General features: G+C 41.7%; 1 protein-coding gene across 1 annotated transcript in view; it reads left to right on the top strand.

Moving 5' to 3' along the window:
* Nucleotides 1–3,126: 3,126 nt before the first annotated feature.
* The window catches only part of ATCAY (ATCAY, caytaxin), a 40,862-nt gene continuing 28,224 nt past the window's right edge, over nucleotides 3,127–15,764 (top strand). The window contains exon 1 of the mRNA XM_027851297.1: nucleotides 3,127–3,203. Coding sequence (XP_027707098.1) covers nucleotides 3,127–3,203 — 77 coding nt within the window. The remainder of the gene's footprint in view (nucleotides 3,204–15,764) is intronic.

Genomic DNA, 15,764 nt, shown 5'->3' with positions numbered 1-15,764 from the left:
GAAGGCAGTTTAAAGAACTAGATTCCGGGGTAGAAATACAAAGATATAATTATTTGCTTTTTAAATTAAATTAGTCAATATGTATTAAGTACCTACTGTTTTCAGTGTATTCGTGGGGGTTGGAGGTGGGGGTGGGGTAGGGGAGGTGCATTAAGCCAGGAAGAGAAAACAAAAAGAAATGGAAGGACGTTGTTCCCCCTAGAAGCTTACAGATTAAGGTGGTTTCCCCTAATGCTATTGTATTGAGAGGGCAACAGATGCTGAAATGATTGGACATTCACAAAAGCATACAAACAGGTATATGTCAACATTGTATTAAGGTGTGTTCGTAAGGGGGAATGGACCCACGCTAGCCTTAACTGATGGATCATGGGATGGCAAAGCTGAAAGGAACCTTGGAACATAGAATACTAGCATTGGGAGGGATCTTAGAACAGAAAACACAGAATGCCAGGCCTAAAAGAAACCTAAGAACCTAAAATGTCAGAGCTGGAATGGGACTTTAGAATAATAGCTGATATTTCTCTAATGTCTCAAAGTTCACAAAGCATATCACATGCAAAATTTTATTTGAGCCCCATCCTTGAAGTAGGTAATAACAGCTAGTGTTATATAGTACTTTGAGGTTGGCAAAACACTTTACACATGTTAACTCAATTTTCCAGAGGAGGAGAAAGCTCAGACAGATTGAATGATTTACTCAGGGTCACACACTGGTTAACTGTCTGAGACAGTATCTGAGCCCAGGTCTTTCTAATTCCAAAACCAGTCCTCTATCTTGCAATGTTAGAATGTTAGCTCAAATGAGATATATGTAAAGTACTCTGCAAACTTTCAAGCACCATGTAAATGTGAGTTATCACTATTACTATTATTAGAGTTCAGAGAGACTTCAGAAAGCATCCAGTTGGACCCCTTCATTTTACAAAGAAAACTGAGGTCTAGAGGGTTTGGAAACTGCCCCAAAATCACACAAGGCATAACTAACAGAGCTGAGATTCAAACTCAGGTCCTTCAATTCCAAATTTGGTGTGCCTTCCCTTACACCTGCCTCCATCCTTGGAGGAGGTTAAAATACATTAATTATTCAATGCCATATGTTCCTTTCTTAGATGACACCCACATTGTCCTCTTGAAATCTGGGTCTGAATGTACCCCATAGATGCATGATGTATATTGTAGCTGGCTGTGCTCTATGTTGACAGTATGTTTTGGGATGACACAGGTCCCTGTGGAGTGAAGACAACTTCAGATGTGAGGCCTGAAAGGCTTTCTTTGTGGAAGGCTTTAGCGCTTTCTTCCTGTGACACTATATCGAATAGAAACAGAGACAGAAACACAGTGTCTGCTCCAGGGAAACTGAAATGGAGGCTACTGCCCCATGACTTGAAATGAATTTTTCATTTATTTAAACCTTCCCCTAAAAACAGCTGCGGGAGGAGGAGGAGAATATAACTGATTTTTATTTTGCTGCTTTCTCCCCCCTGCTCTCCCCTACACCTCCCAGCAGTGGTCAGATTGCAAGTGACATATGCAGACTATACCATCTTCCTACACTTCCTCTACAAATAATGATCAGATTCGCAAAAAAGAAAGTCAAGCTATTGGTCTAAGTCTCTTTTCAAACCAGAGTCTATTTGAAGCTGATTGGCTTTTCTTTGGAGGTTCTCACATAAATATTATCACAGGGTCATAAACAAGAAGGGACAACCTTCCTAGAGACCAACCCACTCATTTTACAGAAAAAGAAACTGAGAACCAGACTGGGGCTTACCCAAGATCACCAGTATTGTTGTTGTTTGTCCTTCATTTTTGAAGAAGACGATTGACATCACAGTGTTGGAGTCAGAGCATAGTGTGTTTGGCTGTGACTGATCAGTCCAGCATGAGTTCAGAAGGTACCACCACAGAGTGGGCGCAATATAATCAGCAGCTATAAGAGGTGATGGCAGCTTGTGGGCGCAGTAGATAGAGTATCAGACCTGGAGTCAGGAAGACTCATCTTCCTGAGTTCAAAAGTGGCCTCGGATTCTTACCAGCTGTGAGACCCTGAGCAAGTCTTTTTACCTTGTTTGCCTCAGTTTCCTCACCTGTAAAATGAGCTGGAGAAGAAAATGGCAAACCACTCTAGGATCTTTGCCAAGAAAACTCCAAATGGAGTCAACAAAGAGTCGGACATGACTGAAAAATTACTGAACAACAAAATAATAGGTGAGAGTTGAGCCCAGGTTCTTTGGCTAAAATTAAGGGCTCTTTTGAGGACTTCAAAAGATCTGGACAAAGTCTCTTCCTCTCTCTAAGTCTCAGTTTCATCATCTATAAAATAAGGGGGCTGGAAGAGGTGCCTTAAACATAGGAGACAATTAATAAATATTTGTTGAATTTAACTGAAATCCCTTTCAACTCTAAATCCCAACTTTTATTCACTCGTTCAACAAACATGTATTAAGCACCTACTGTGGGCAGAGCTAGGTGTATGCTACTGTGCTGGATGGTGAGGGAAATTCGAAGCGTAGATAAGACTCTTTCCCTACCTTCATGGTACTCACAGTCTAGTTGTGGGATAAGACACCAATAAAAATAACTACAATGCACAATATGACAAGATACACACATTAGAAAGGCACCAAGTGTTATGTGGAGTCTGAGGGGGCAGGTAATTACCAACTGGTAGGAACCAGAGCAAGCTTCCTAAAGAAGGAAGCATTTTGAACTGGGCATTGATGTTTGGGTAAGCTATTGAAATAGATGCATCAGGCAGTAGCAAAAGCTGATGTTAGAGTAATGGCAGTGGGACTAGAGAAGAAGAGGTAAACGTAATAAATATTACGACAGGACCTACTGAAAATGAGAAGTAAGGGAGAGAGGGGAGAGGCAAATATTACTTATTATTTGTGTTATCTCAGTCATGACACTTAATCTCTCTGGATCTGTTTCATTCTACAAAGAGTAAAAGGATTCAACCACATGAGTTCCAAGGATCCTTCCTGCTCTAGCATTCTCTGATGCCATGACACTGATGATATGATGCCAAGTGAAGTTCACAATAATTCCTCTCTCCCTATTTCCATCCTCCATTTCAGACCCCTCCCTGTTTCAAGCTTTCTCCATCCCTGATCCATTACCATGGGGACCACGGAAGCCACCCTACGAATGGGAAATGTGGATGTGAAGGAGGAATGGCAGGATGAAGACTTCCCCAGGTGTGTCTTCTAACCTCTGCTATTAAGAATTGGGGGGAGGAGAGAATGTAACATTTCTACCATGTGGACTACTTCTCCAGAGAAGTACAGCATAATAACAATAATTTAGAGGCTCATGAATCTCTAGCATTTTAAGGTTTATGAAATTCCCTGAGACTCAGGGAATTGTAGTGACTTGGTCATGGCAACACAGCTAGTTCTCAATGGAACCACAATATAAATCCCAGTCTCCTGACTTTCGGTCCACAGTTCATCCTACAATACACTATCTCTCTTGCAAGTCAGGCTTCCCAGACCTTAGTCTCTGAGTTAGAATTCATTAGATTTAACAGGAATTGCACCCAGCAAAATTCCTGTGTGAGCTCTTTCTGCTCCAAAATCCTATATAGCCCTGGTTGGCAATACTACTTGTCTACATTTTTTCCATTCATTTACTGATATTTTTGAGTGTGATAACATGCAAGCCACCTCTCCTAAAGAAATTTATTTTGGGCCCCCGTCTTTTAAATTGATCTTTTTCTCTTCCACCTTTAGTTGTACCTTTAATCCTTCTTTCCATGGTGCAAGTAGAAGTCAGAAAATTCAATTCAATCCAACAAGCATTTTATAAGGGTCCGCTCTGTATAAGGTACTGTACACAAAAATCATAGGATCACAGATTAAGAACTAGAAGGGGCCTTAGAGGTCATCTGGTCCTGTTCCTTCATTTTATAGATGAAAAACTATGAACCAGAGAAATTAAAAGACATGTCACATAGTAAGCACTATATAAATGTTAGTTGTTATTTATCATCATCATCATCATCATCATCATCATTATTATTATGCCCAAGACCAGACAGTCAGAAGGTTGGCAGAGGATTTGAATCAAGGTCCTGTCACTCCATGATAGACCTGGATTTCAAGGGACTTACAATCTAATGTGGTGACGAATAGGTACATAAATCATTATGATGAAAGAAAGAGGTCCAAGCAAAGCACTGTGGGAAGTTTGGGGAGAGAGAGGCCGCTTTCACCTAGCAAGTTAGGAGCTCCCTGAGGAAGTGGCATCTGAGCTGATCCTTGAAGACAGAGGAAAAGACCTATACCAGAATACTGAGTGCGGCCCCTGATCAAAGTCAGAAGTCTTTGAAAACTAATGCTTAGTCCCCTTTAGTAAAGTATTCATGGCATAGAGGGAAAAGGTAGAGCAGTCAGGGGGCTTGGGTTCTGTCCCTTGTTTTTTTACTAGCTCCTTTTATATCCATAGACAAGTTGCTTCCCCTCTCCAGAATTCAGTTATCTCCATCTGTAAAACAGGGAGAAAGTCCTTCACAGTACTTAAAAAAAAAAAAAAGCCTCACAGACCTTAACATGCCATCAAAATAGGAGTTATACTAACAACAGGCAGGTTTCCTTTGGCCTGAGATGCTAAAGCTGAAAGTCCTAGGCAAAACCTGGAAACAAAGACCAATGTGTGGCTGGAAAACCACAGAACCTTCTTTGATCTCCTGTTGGGTGTTTCTGATTTCCTGCTGTTTAGGTTTTCAATCCCAATCGTGGACTTCTAGGACTGGACTTGAATGTCAAAAGGTCATATCATTCACTCCCCTTTCTCTAGGTACCATAGAGTTTAATCCTTCATACACACATGAATATTCATGTGAGAAGACTGCTAAGTGTGTCATTTACCTAAGGGATCAAATATAAACTCCTCTGTTTGGCCTTCACAACCCAGCCCCAACCTACTTTGCTAGCTATATTAGTGATTCTGTCTGGCCTTCACAACCCACTTTGCTAGCTATATTAATCATTCATTCAGTCAATCAATAAACATTTTTGTGGCTGCCCTCTAGGAGCTCACAATCTAACAGGGGAGGCAACAAGAAAAAAAAATATGTTTGAACAAGCTATATGTAGGAGAAAGAGAAAATCAGTAAGAGGGAAGGCGCCAGAATTTAGAGGGATTGGGAAAGACTTCCTATAGAAGGTGAGGTCTTAGAGGGGACTTAGAGGAAGCTAGGAGGTATGGATGAGGAAAGAGAGTGTCCTGAGCCGGAGCGGAGCCAGAGAAAATGCCTGGAGCAGAGAGATGATTCTCACACAAAGCAATCCAAGTCCCATCCCCATCCATACCTGTGTATCAGATTGGAAGGCTCTCCTTCCTCACCTCTACTCTTAGAATTCCTTGTTTCCTTCAAGGGATAACTCAAGTGTCACCTTCTACATGAAGCCTTTCCTCATCCTTCCCAAACCCTTTTATTTCTATTTTGTACATAGCAGTACACAGTGGCAGTGTGGTATGGTATAGGGAATTGGATATAGATTCAGGAAATACCAGAATCAGGAAGACCTGTTTTCAAATCCCACCTCAGATACTCACTAGCTATATGACCCATGGCAAGTCAGTTAACCTCTCTCTCAATGTCTCAGTTTCCTTATCTATAAAATGCGGGAGTGGGGTAACTCTAAGACCTCTAAAGGACTTAGCTCTAAATCTATGATCTTAGGACCCCTCACTAGACTAACTAGACTATATAAGTTCCTTGAAGGCAAGAACCGTTTTGCTTTTTTCTTTGTAACTCTTATGCCTAGTACAGCGCCTGGAACACAATTATCACTTAAGTGCTCATTGATTAACATAATTATTACTGTTGTTTTAAATAGCTATTTTACAAATATTATATTAAAAACACCATACCTGGTTTTCCTTCTGACCCTACTTAACTGTGTGACCTTGGAAAAGCCCCTCTCCTCTCTAGGAGTCAGTTTCCACTACAAAATAAGGAATTTGGATCTGATGAACTTCAAGCTTCTTTTCAGCTCCGAAATGCTACGATTCCATGATTCTCTGATTTTATTATTACTGCTAGGAATGACTCATATTTATGGATTGTTTTAAGGTTTAAAAAGTGAAATGCAGCCTAATGCAGTGAAAAATCTCGGATTTGGAGTCAAGGGACCTTGGTTCAAATCCTGGTTCTGCCACTTACTTCCTGCATGACCAGAAGCACTCACAACCTGCCTGGGCCTCAGTTTCTTCAAATACTCAATGAGGAGAGTGGATTGGAAGCTCTCTAAGGTCTAGATCTAAGATTCTAGGTGTTCTTCATAACTCCCCTGAGAAGCAGGATGGGGCAAGCATTATCAGCCACTATTTTTACAGATGAGGAAACGGGACTACTTGCCCAGATTCAAACAGGTAACACCAAAAGCAGGTTTTCAGGCAACGCTTTGCTTTAATTCTGCAGTAACTGGATAGAACAAGATCATCTGTAAATGCACACTGAGAACCAGCTCAGAAAGTTTAATATTGTGATGAGACACTCGGGGGGTGGGAGGGGAGATGGTGCCCAAGTGGATTTTCCTGGTGGCAGCTGCAGCGATTGCCCCTCGAGTGTCAGTAACGCAGTGTTTAGAGGACAGTGGGCTTCTTGTCAAGTTTTAGTCTCTAAGTACAATCTTTTTGCCAACTCAGTCTTAAATTAAGAAGAGCGTTTGTTTCCCCATTCTCCAAAACGAGCTTAACTCCATGTAGGAGGGTTCCAGCTGCAGGCTTGATGTTGGTATCACTGTCTGACTCCACAGGACTGGGAATTCTATTGGACCCAGCTCACTGGTCCTTCTCGGAGGTGCTCAAAGGGAATTTTAAAAGTGGAAGGCGCCTGAAAGATCATCTACTCCAATCCCCTCCTTTTACAGATATAAAAACTGAGGACTAGAAGGGTAAAGTGACATTTCCAGGGTTATACAGAGAGTGGAGAGCTGAGCTAAGATTCAAACTTGAATGGAGGTCTTCTGGGTGATTACATGTTTGCAAGTTTATAAGCGTAGAAAAATGACTTGAAGTGAATCAGGATGAGGTGAGATGCCATCACCAATCTTTTCAGAACTTGAAATACTCATAATGACATTTGTATAATGGTCTGATGCAGCAATTGAATAAAACAGCTTACCAAATGTTTAACGCACATTATCTCATTTGATCTCTGTAACCCTCCTATAACAGATATAGTGCAATATTATTCTCATTTTATAGATGAGAAAACCAAAGCACAGAGCCATTAAGTCAGTCAGTCAACTAGCATTTATTAAGTGCCTACTGTGTGCTAGCCACTGTACTGAACTGTGGGGATATAAAAGCAAAAAAAAAAAGTTTCTGCTCTCGAGGAGCTCACAGTCTAATGAAGGAGACAACATGAAAACAACTATATACAAATAATATATGCAGGATAAATTGGAGAAAATATCAGAGGGAAGGTACTAAGATTAAGGAAGACTGGGAAAGGCTTTTTTCAGACTGACTGAGATTTGAAGGAAGCCAGGGAAAGTCAAAGGCAAAAATGAGTAGGGGAGGGTGTTCGGAGCACAGGGAACAGCCAGAGAAAATGCTGTCTTGCCCAAAGTCATCTAGCTAATAAGTGGCAGAGATGGCTTCTAGACCCAGGTCTTTTAAATCCAGGTCCTTTTTATAGAATCTCAGAAGCCCAGGGATCTCAGACCATCTAGTCCCACCCATCCCTGAATAGGAATCCCTTCTATACTACCCCCAATAATGAGTCATTCAACCTCTTAGTCTATGCCCATTTCACTTCTGAACATTTCTAAGAATTAGTATTTCATTACATCTAGCCCAACTCTACCTCTCAGCACTAGCTACCTACTATTGCTAGTTCTACCCTCTGGGACCAAGCAGAAGAAATCTAATCTGTCTTCTGGTGGACAGCTCTCCAAATACTTAATGACGGTTAACATGAACCCCCTAAGTCTTCTCTTCTCTTAGACTAAAGATGCTCTTATGGGCTGGTCTCCAGTTTCTTCCCCATCCTGGTTGTTTTACTCTGGACATGTTCCTGTTTGCCAATGTCCATTTTAACCTAAACCATCTTAAACTGATCTCAGTATTCTAGATGTGGTCAAGGACAACGTGACTCTCCTCTCCTCATTTTCTGGATCCCATCTCTCTTTAAATGAAGCCTGAACTCACATTAGCTTTTTTGACTACTGTGTCTCACTCACATTGACTCAAGTTGAGCTTGTAGCCCTCAGATTGTAGGACCATAGAATTAGGACTAGAAGGGACCCTAGAGGCCATCCTATTCCTTCATTCTACAGATGAGGAAACTGAGGCATCAAAAGGTTAAGTCACATAGCTAATACATGTCATAGGTGGGATTTGAACCTAGGTCTCCTTGACTTTTAAGTACGATATCCTTTTTCATTATCCATCATACTGCATTGACTCTCAGAAATCTTCCTATCTTCCTCTTTCTCACCTGTCTCATTGACCCCTCCCTCTCCCTCTACCACCTTCATCTCTAACTCCACCTTTACAACACCCCTATACATATTGTCTTCCCTCCATTAGTAGGCTCCTTGAGAACAGGGACTGTCTTGCTTCTATTTGTATCCTGAGGGCTAGTCGTCCTATCCCCAATCTATCCCTTCTCCAAACCATCCTTCATGCATTGCCTGAATAATCTTCCTAATGTGCCACCTATGTTCATGTAAATGAACTTCTCAGTAAGCTTCTGTGGCTCTCAATTGCCTCTTGAATAAAGTATAAATTCTTTACATTAGCATTCAAGGCCTTTCATTGTCTGCCTGCAACCTACTGGTCCAACTTTACCTCATTCTATTGCCCTTCACATATTCCACGTTCTGCTGAATCTATACTGTCTCCTATTTCCATGCCATCTTCCTCTCCTGCCTCTGTTTCTTTGTTCATGCTGTCTGCTGGAATGAACTCCCTACATCTCTTCCCATCTCTGTCTATTGAAGTCCCTAACTACCTTCAAAGGCTACTTTCTCCATAGAGACTTCTTAGAACCCATGATGTGAAAGCTGTCTCTGCCAAGGGCATGCTAATAACTTTGTAACAACAAGCTGTCCAAAAAAAAGTACATACTTTTAAATTTAATCTGCATTATTAACATTTTTTCCATCACCTTCTTAAGTCTAGACAAATAACAAAACAATAAATCAAGCCTTAATTTGTAGTGTGTGCTGATTTCTGAGATGTAAAGGCTCACGCTGAAAATTTATAATTGGCTTTCACAAACCAGTTTGAGCTGGCTCCAGCACATTCCTGGTCTCTCTCTCCTCAGTTTTCTCATAGCCCTTTGCCTAGACTCTTTGCACTTACTCTGGTCTTCCTGGCATCATAGTTATTAATGTATTTGACCTACCCATTAGACTATATCTGGTCTTTGAGAGCTTATACTGTGTCATATCTATTGGTCCTCAGTGCCTAGCATAGGCTTTGCATATAATAAACTCTTTGTGGAATTGAATTATCCATTAAAAATCAGAATGAGGTACATCTTTGGGCATAGCCAATGTGGGAATTTGTTTTGCTTGACTCTGAATATTTGTTATAAGGGTTTTTTCTTTTTTTTTTAATTGTTTGATAGCAGGGGGTAGGCAGTGACAGGGAGAGAAAACAAATTTATATTGATTGAAAAAAGTAAAATCACATTTAAAAAAATTAATTGTCCAAAAGTGGAATGGACTGCCTTGAGCTATGGTGGATTCCCCCCTCTTTAGAGGTCTTCAGGTAGAAGCTGAATGACCATTTATCAGCTCTACTATAGTGGGAATTCTTTTCATGTATGGGTTGGAATAAATGGTTATATGGAATACATGGTTGGAATAGATGTATGGGTTAGAATAGACCAGGCCTGCACAACATATGACCCATGGGTCACTTGAGGCCCACCAGAGGATTTCAGGTGGCCCTTGAAAAATGCAGATGATGTAAAAGAAAGTAAAGATGTAACAACTATTTTGTCATGCCCCACTTAACCTGCCTTACACTAGTCGCTATTGTGCTGTCATGTAACTTGGCAGGTAGGTTGCCATTGAGCACTGTCTCCTGTTTGTCAAGTGACCTGCGGCAACCGACTATTGTCAGTCTGTCTCTAGTCTGAGAGGAGTGATTTCATGATAAATAAAAATATTAAGTAATAAGTATAATTGCTATTAATTGAAATTTCCCTTTTTAAAAACATGGTTTATTTACAAAATAGTTTAATCATTAATTATACCTTTACTTAGAAAGTAAGCCGGTAAAAACCTATCTCCAAACCAAAGTTTAGCCTAATTTTTTTTTTTGGTGAGGCAATTGGTCACACAGCTAGTAAGTGTCTTGTGTCTGAGACTGGATTTGAACTCACATCCTCCTGACTCCAAGGCCAGAGCTCTATCCACTGTGCTACCTAGCTACCCCAGTTTAGCCTAATTTTGGCCCCTACCTATTGCCAAGTTGTGCAAGTCTGGAATAGATCTATGTCCCTTACAACATTTGAATTTTGTTAATTGAATTGAATTGACTTCTAGGATCTGCTTATCTCATCAGTCATCCAGCAAATATTTATTAAACTACCCACTGTGTCAAAACCTCGTGTTCAACATTCAGAATAGAAAGAGGGGAAAAAAAAATCACATGGTCCCTGACCTCAAGGAGCTTCTACTCTAATAGGAGGATATGACACATGCAAAAACAATTTTTTAAAGCATATGACATATGGTAGTATGTGATGGAGGCAAAGGAGAAATTCAGGCAAAGTGTTCTTCAGAAATCTGAGCAGGGAATGATTAGCTTCAGTTGAGGAAATCAGGGAAAATTTTATTAAACAAGGTAACACTTGTTAAGCTGAGCCTTGAATAAGAAAAGGATTTCAACAGACTGAAATAAGGAGGCAGTATAATCCTGGCCTGGGGGAGGGCCTCCACAAATGCACAGAGTCTTGAAAAAAATAGGACAATTTTGGTGGGTGATGTAGTGAATTGATTGCTAGACTTGGTGTCAGGAAGAGCTGACATTTGTTAGCTCAATGACCCTGGGCAAGTCACTTAATTTCTCCCAGCTACAGTTTCTTCATCTGTACAATGATAGCCTCCAAGATCACTTCCAGATCTAAACCTATGATCCCATGATTGGGAAATATGAAGGATGTAAGGGTAAAGTATCAGGGATAACTAGGGATTGCCATAGTACACAAAGCACTGGACCTGGAATCAGGAAGACCTGAGTTCAAATCCAGCCTAGCTGTGTGACCCCGAGCAAGAAACTTAACCTCTGTCTGCCTCAGTTTCCTCATCTGTAAAATGGAGAGAATAATAGCACCTACCTCTCAGAGCTGTTGTGAAGACCAAATGAGATCATTTTTGTAAAGGACTTAGCACAGTGGCTGGCACATAGTAGGTCTATATAACTGCAAGCTATCATCATCATTATTGTTACAATGAAGATGAGTAAGATGAACCAAGGCTAAAAAGATGAGTTGCCATTACACTATGGAGGGTCTTATATGCCAGGCCAACAAGTTTGTATTTTATTAAAGGAAATAGAAAACCAGTAAAGGCTTTGGGGCCAAGGAATGATGAAGTCAGACCTTCACACAGATCCATGTCATTTCAAAGTCAGAACAAAGGGTTCCCAACAGCGTGGCCCCACTTCCTGTGCTTCCAGACCACAGAGTGGCCCTGTACGCCCCAATTTAGAAGAGGCTGGAAAGCAGATCACTGAGTCTGGGACTGGCATGCCAAGAAACAGACTTCCAGTCCACTCCCCTGGGAGAACAGAAAAGAAGGAGGGTCACTGGTATAAATAATAATAATAGTCCGTATTTCTACAGCAATTTAAGGTAGACAAAGTGCCTCCCTCATAACAACCAACCCTCTGAGGCAGGGAACACATTATCTTCATTTTACAGTTAAGGAAACTGGACATAGGATCAGTGGTATGCTGGTAAATGTTCAACTATTTGCTCTCTGAAAAAAAAATGCACACAACAGACTTAAGTTAAAGCTGCATGATTGGCATTCCCTCATCACTTTCTTAAGCCGAGACAAGCTGCGAAAGAATGCATCAAGCCTTGATTCGTATCATCTGCCAATGTCTGAGTATCAATGCTCACAATGAAAATTTAATGATTAGCCCTTTGAGGGGGTTCAACCTGGTTCCGGCACACAACTACTAGGGATCATAGAGTTGGAGCAGAAAAGACCCTCAAAGAGCCTGTAATCTTACTCCCTCATTTTACATGTGAAAAAAACCCGAGACACCTGGGCTGAGTGACTTGTTCAGCGACACACAGGTAGCGAGGGTCAGAGCTGGGACCTCAACCCAAGCCTTCTGACTCCATTTCCAGCCCCTTCCCTTTGCAACATGCTGCCTACCCCATAGCCACATGACTAATGAGAATTATAGCTAAAACTGGAACCCAGATCTTCTGATTCTGAATCCAACGCTCTTCCCCCGCCCAATCCCACACAGCACAATTGTCCCTCGTCCGCTGGCATGGTTGGTCGCAGTCCGGAGCTACAGGTAGGGCACGTGTGAGGTCAAACTGAGCACATGTCTGGTTTGACCTCCACATGTGGGGGACAGCCAAAGGGTAGTGAAGGCTGCTGGAGGCAAAGAGTCAGGCTCAGAGAGAGGGATGCGGTGGACTGATGTAACCTAAGAAGGAAATGAGCTGAGCAGAGATGATGGGATAAGCATCTTGCTCCCTGGAGGCGTGTCCTCCTGCTAAAGGCTTGGTGTGCTGGTGCGTCTCCCGTTCTGCATTGATGCTGTAGTGATGCCCGAGGGAGGAGTAAGATGCTGGAGCATGCTCACTAGGTCCCCAGCATCTTCCTAGTCAGAACTCATTCACTGCCAGAGAGCCAGTATCTTATAGGGTGAAGCTCAGCGTCATCTGACCAGTACGGACCAAAATGGTGGGGCTGGGGCCTTAAACAAGCTCCCCTGATTCAGGAAATTCAGAAAGGGAGAGAGGCTCAGGATCCAAGTAAGATCCAAACAAGAGGAGCCCAATCCCAAACAGAGGATTGCCTGAGCATCCTCTTAAAGGTAAGAAGATTTTTTTTTCTTATTTCCTGATAGAGTCTGTGTTCAAAAAACCCTCTGACGTACATTGTCAGCCTCCAGGTGCACTGTGGAAATCATTGGGGTATCTGGAGGTGCTCTGACTTGGGGGGGAGGGGAGGGATAATCAGCATCCCCTCATAGCATCAGAGGATCAGAGATCTGGAGCTGAAAGGATCCTTGGAGATCATCTAATCTGGGCCATTTCATTTTACAGATTAAGAAACTGAGGACCAGAGAGATTAAATTATTTTCCCAAGGTCACACAGGTAATCAGTAGCAGAGTCAAGATGTGAACCTGTGTCTTCTAACTCTAAGACCCAGAAGTCTGGAGTGAGAAAATCTGCTTCATTCATGCCAAGAGCTCAGGCCCCTAAAGACTAATTCTTTGGCTTGTCCCATCAGAATATAAGCTCCCCAAGGTCAGGAAAGGTTTCTGCCTTTCTTTGTGTCATTCCCAAAACCCTCATACATAGTGAATGCTTAATAAATGGTTGTTGACTGACTGACAGACTCATAGAGGATATTAGTTTCTAAGGCATGGTTTTCTGTGTTACCTGAAGCAAGTCACACATTCCTTATACCTCAATTTTCTCACCTGTAAAATGGAGGTGACAATACTGGTACCATGCTTCCTATTTCATTGAGTTGTGAGGAACGTACTTTATAAACTTTAAAACCCTATAGAAATGCAAACTATTGTTACTGTTTGCTGTGTGACCCTGGCCAAATAATTTCAGCTCTCTGAGCCTCAGTTTTCTCATCAGTAAAATGGGAACTAGATAATCACTAAGGCAGCTAGGTGGCCCAGTGGATGAGCATTGGATCTAAGTTCAAATCTGGCCTCAGACACTTACTAGTTGTATGACCCTGGGCAAGTCACTTAACCCTGTTTGCCTCAGTTTCCTCATATATAAAATAGGGCTAATAATAGCACCTTCCTCTCAGGGTTGTCGTGAGAATAAAATGAGATATTTGTAAGTGCTTTGTAAAGTATTATATAAATGGTAGCTATTATTACAATTAGGGCAGCTAGGTGGCATGGTGGATAGAGTATAAGGCCTGGAGTCAGGAAGACTCATCTTCCTGAGTTCAAACCTAGCCTTAGATCCTTAGTAGCTGTGTGACCCTGAGCAAGTCACTTAACCCTATTTGCCTCATTTTCCTCATCTGTAAAATGAACTGGAGAATGAAATGGCAAACTACCCCAGTATCTTTGCCAAGAAAACCCCCATATGGGGAAATGAATAGTTCGGATACTACTGAAAAATGACAGAACAACAAAATTATTACAATTATCTCAGACCCCTTTCAATGCTAGTTTCTATGATAAGATTTTTCCATGCCTATAGCTTCATAAGACACCTCCAAGGAATTATGGAAGCATAGATTTAGAGCTGAAAAGGATCATAAAGGTCATCTGAGCTGGTGGTGTCAAATTCAAATAGAAATGAGGGGCACTAAACTTTACCTAAGGATCTTGGTGGGACACATATTGGATTGGTTTTTAAGTGCTATGTTGTCTGTGTTTTATTAAAATTTTATTTATTTTGTTAAATATTTCCCAATTACATTTTAATCTGGTTCAAGCCGCACATGCGATCAGTGTCACAGGCTGGACACAAGGTCCACAAACAGTGAGTGAATTGCCCAAGGTCCTCTAGATCCTGATTAGCGAGGCCGTACTTTAACATTTGCAGTGAGGGCAGCGCTTTGTAAACTTTAAAGCACTACAGAAATGTGAGTTATTATTGTTATTATGCCTTGTGGGAGCCTGGGGACTTCATTTCCCTCTTATAGGCCTTATAGCTCCACCTTGCATGGTTGCTGTGAAGAAGTACTTTGAAAACTTGATGCACCGTAGAAATGTTAAGTCGTTAATATTATCGAAACAGATACAAATACAAGCAAGCAAGATGACCCCTGACTGCAAAGAGCTTCCATTCTAATAGAGTTAAACATCACATGAAGAGTAGTTAGAGTTGGAAAGACGGTTCTCTAGGAGTGGCATGATGGCTGGTTCTCGGCATGTAAAGTAGAAGCTCACCTATCCCAGCCCAGGGTCCTGGGGGCAGAATCTCAATTCCTGTGGGAGGAGGAGAAGGATGGCTAAGCACAGAACTCTTGAAATCGGTGTCTCTGCTTGGGCAGGGGCTTTTCTTTCCTGCTAACTTTTGACCATTTAAATTGCCCAAAAGTTGATAATCGAGACCTTTTGACCAAATCTGCTTTGGGTACATTCCCTTCACAATCGAGTCAAGACCAGCTCAGTCTAAAGGAATTAATGCCCGTGATCCCTGTTTCCACTTGTATGTATCCCAGTCTACATATGGGGGTCTTAGAGGCATTTGCAAAAAAAAGCAAGACTAGCCAGTGAATATTGAAAGCAATAGCCTTTATTACAAGCGCTGTTACTGCACATGAAGGAGAGCTTAATGGAACCCCCAGAGGTTGCCAGGGTGGGAATATAGAGGGGAACAAAGGGGAACAAGGGCAGGAGAGAGCCAGAGTGGTTGACAGATGTCTTTAGGTTTTAGCAGACAGGTCAACGGAGCCTTGACACTCCCAGCTTCAGGTCTCTAAGTTACTTTAGTCAGTCTGAGGGATGACTGTGGCCTTATCTCCTCCACAAGAGCATCACTCAGGCCCATATATACGTGCACATACACACACACACACACACACACACACACACACACACACACACA

The sequence above is a fragment of the Vombatus ursinus genome, unplaced genomic scaffold (genome assembly GCF_900497805.2).
Source record: "Vombatus ursinus unplaced genomic scaffold, bare-nosed wombat genome assembly UNPS02009173.1, whole genome shotgun sequence".
NCBI lineage: Eukaryota > Metazoa > Chordata > Mammalia > Diprotodontia > Vombatidae > Vombatus > Vombatus ursinus.
Note: the sequence above shows the minus strand (reverse complement) of the source record. Positions and strands in the feature narration are given on the sequence as shown.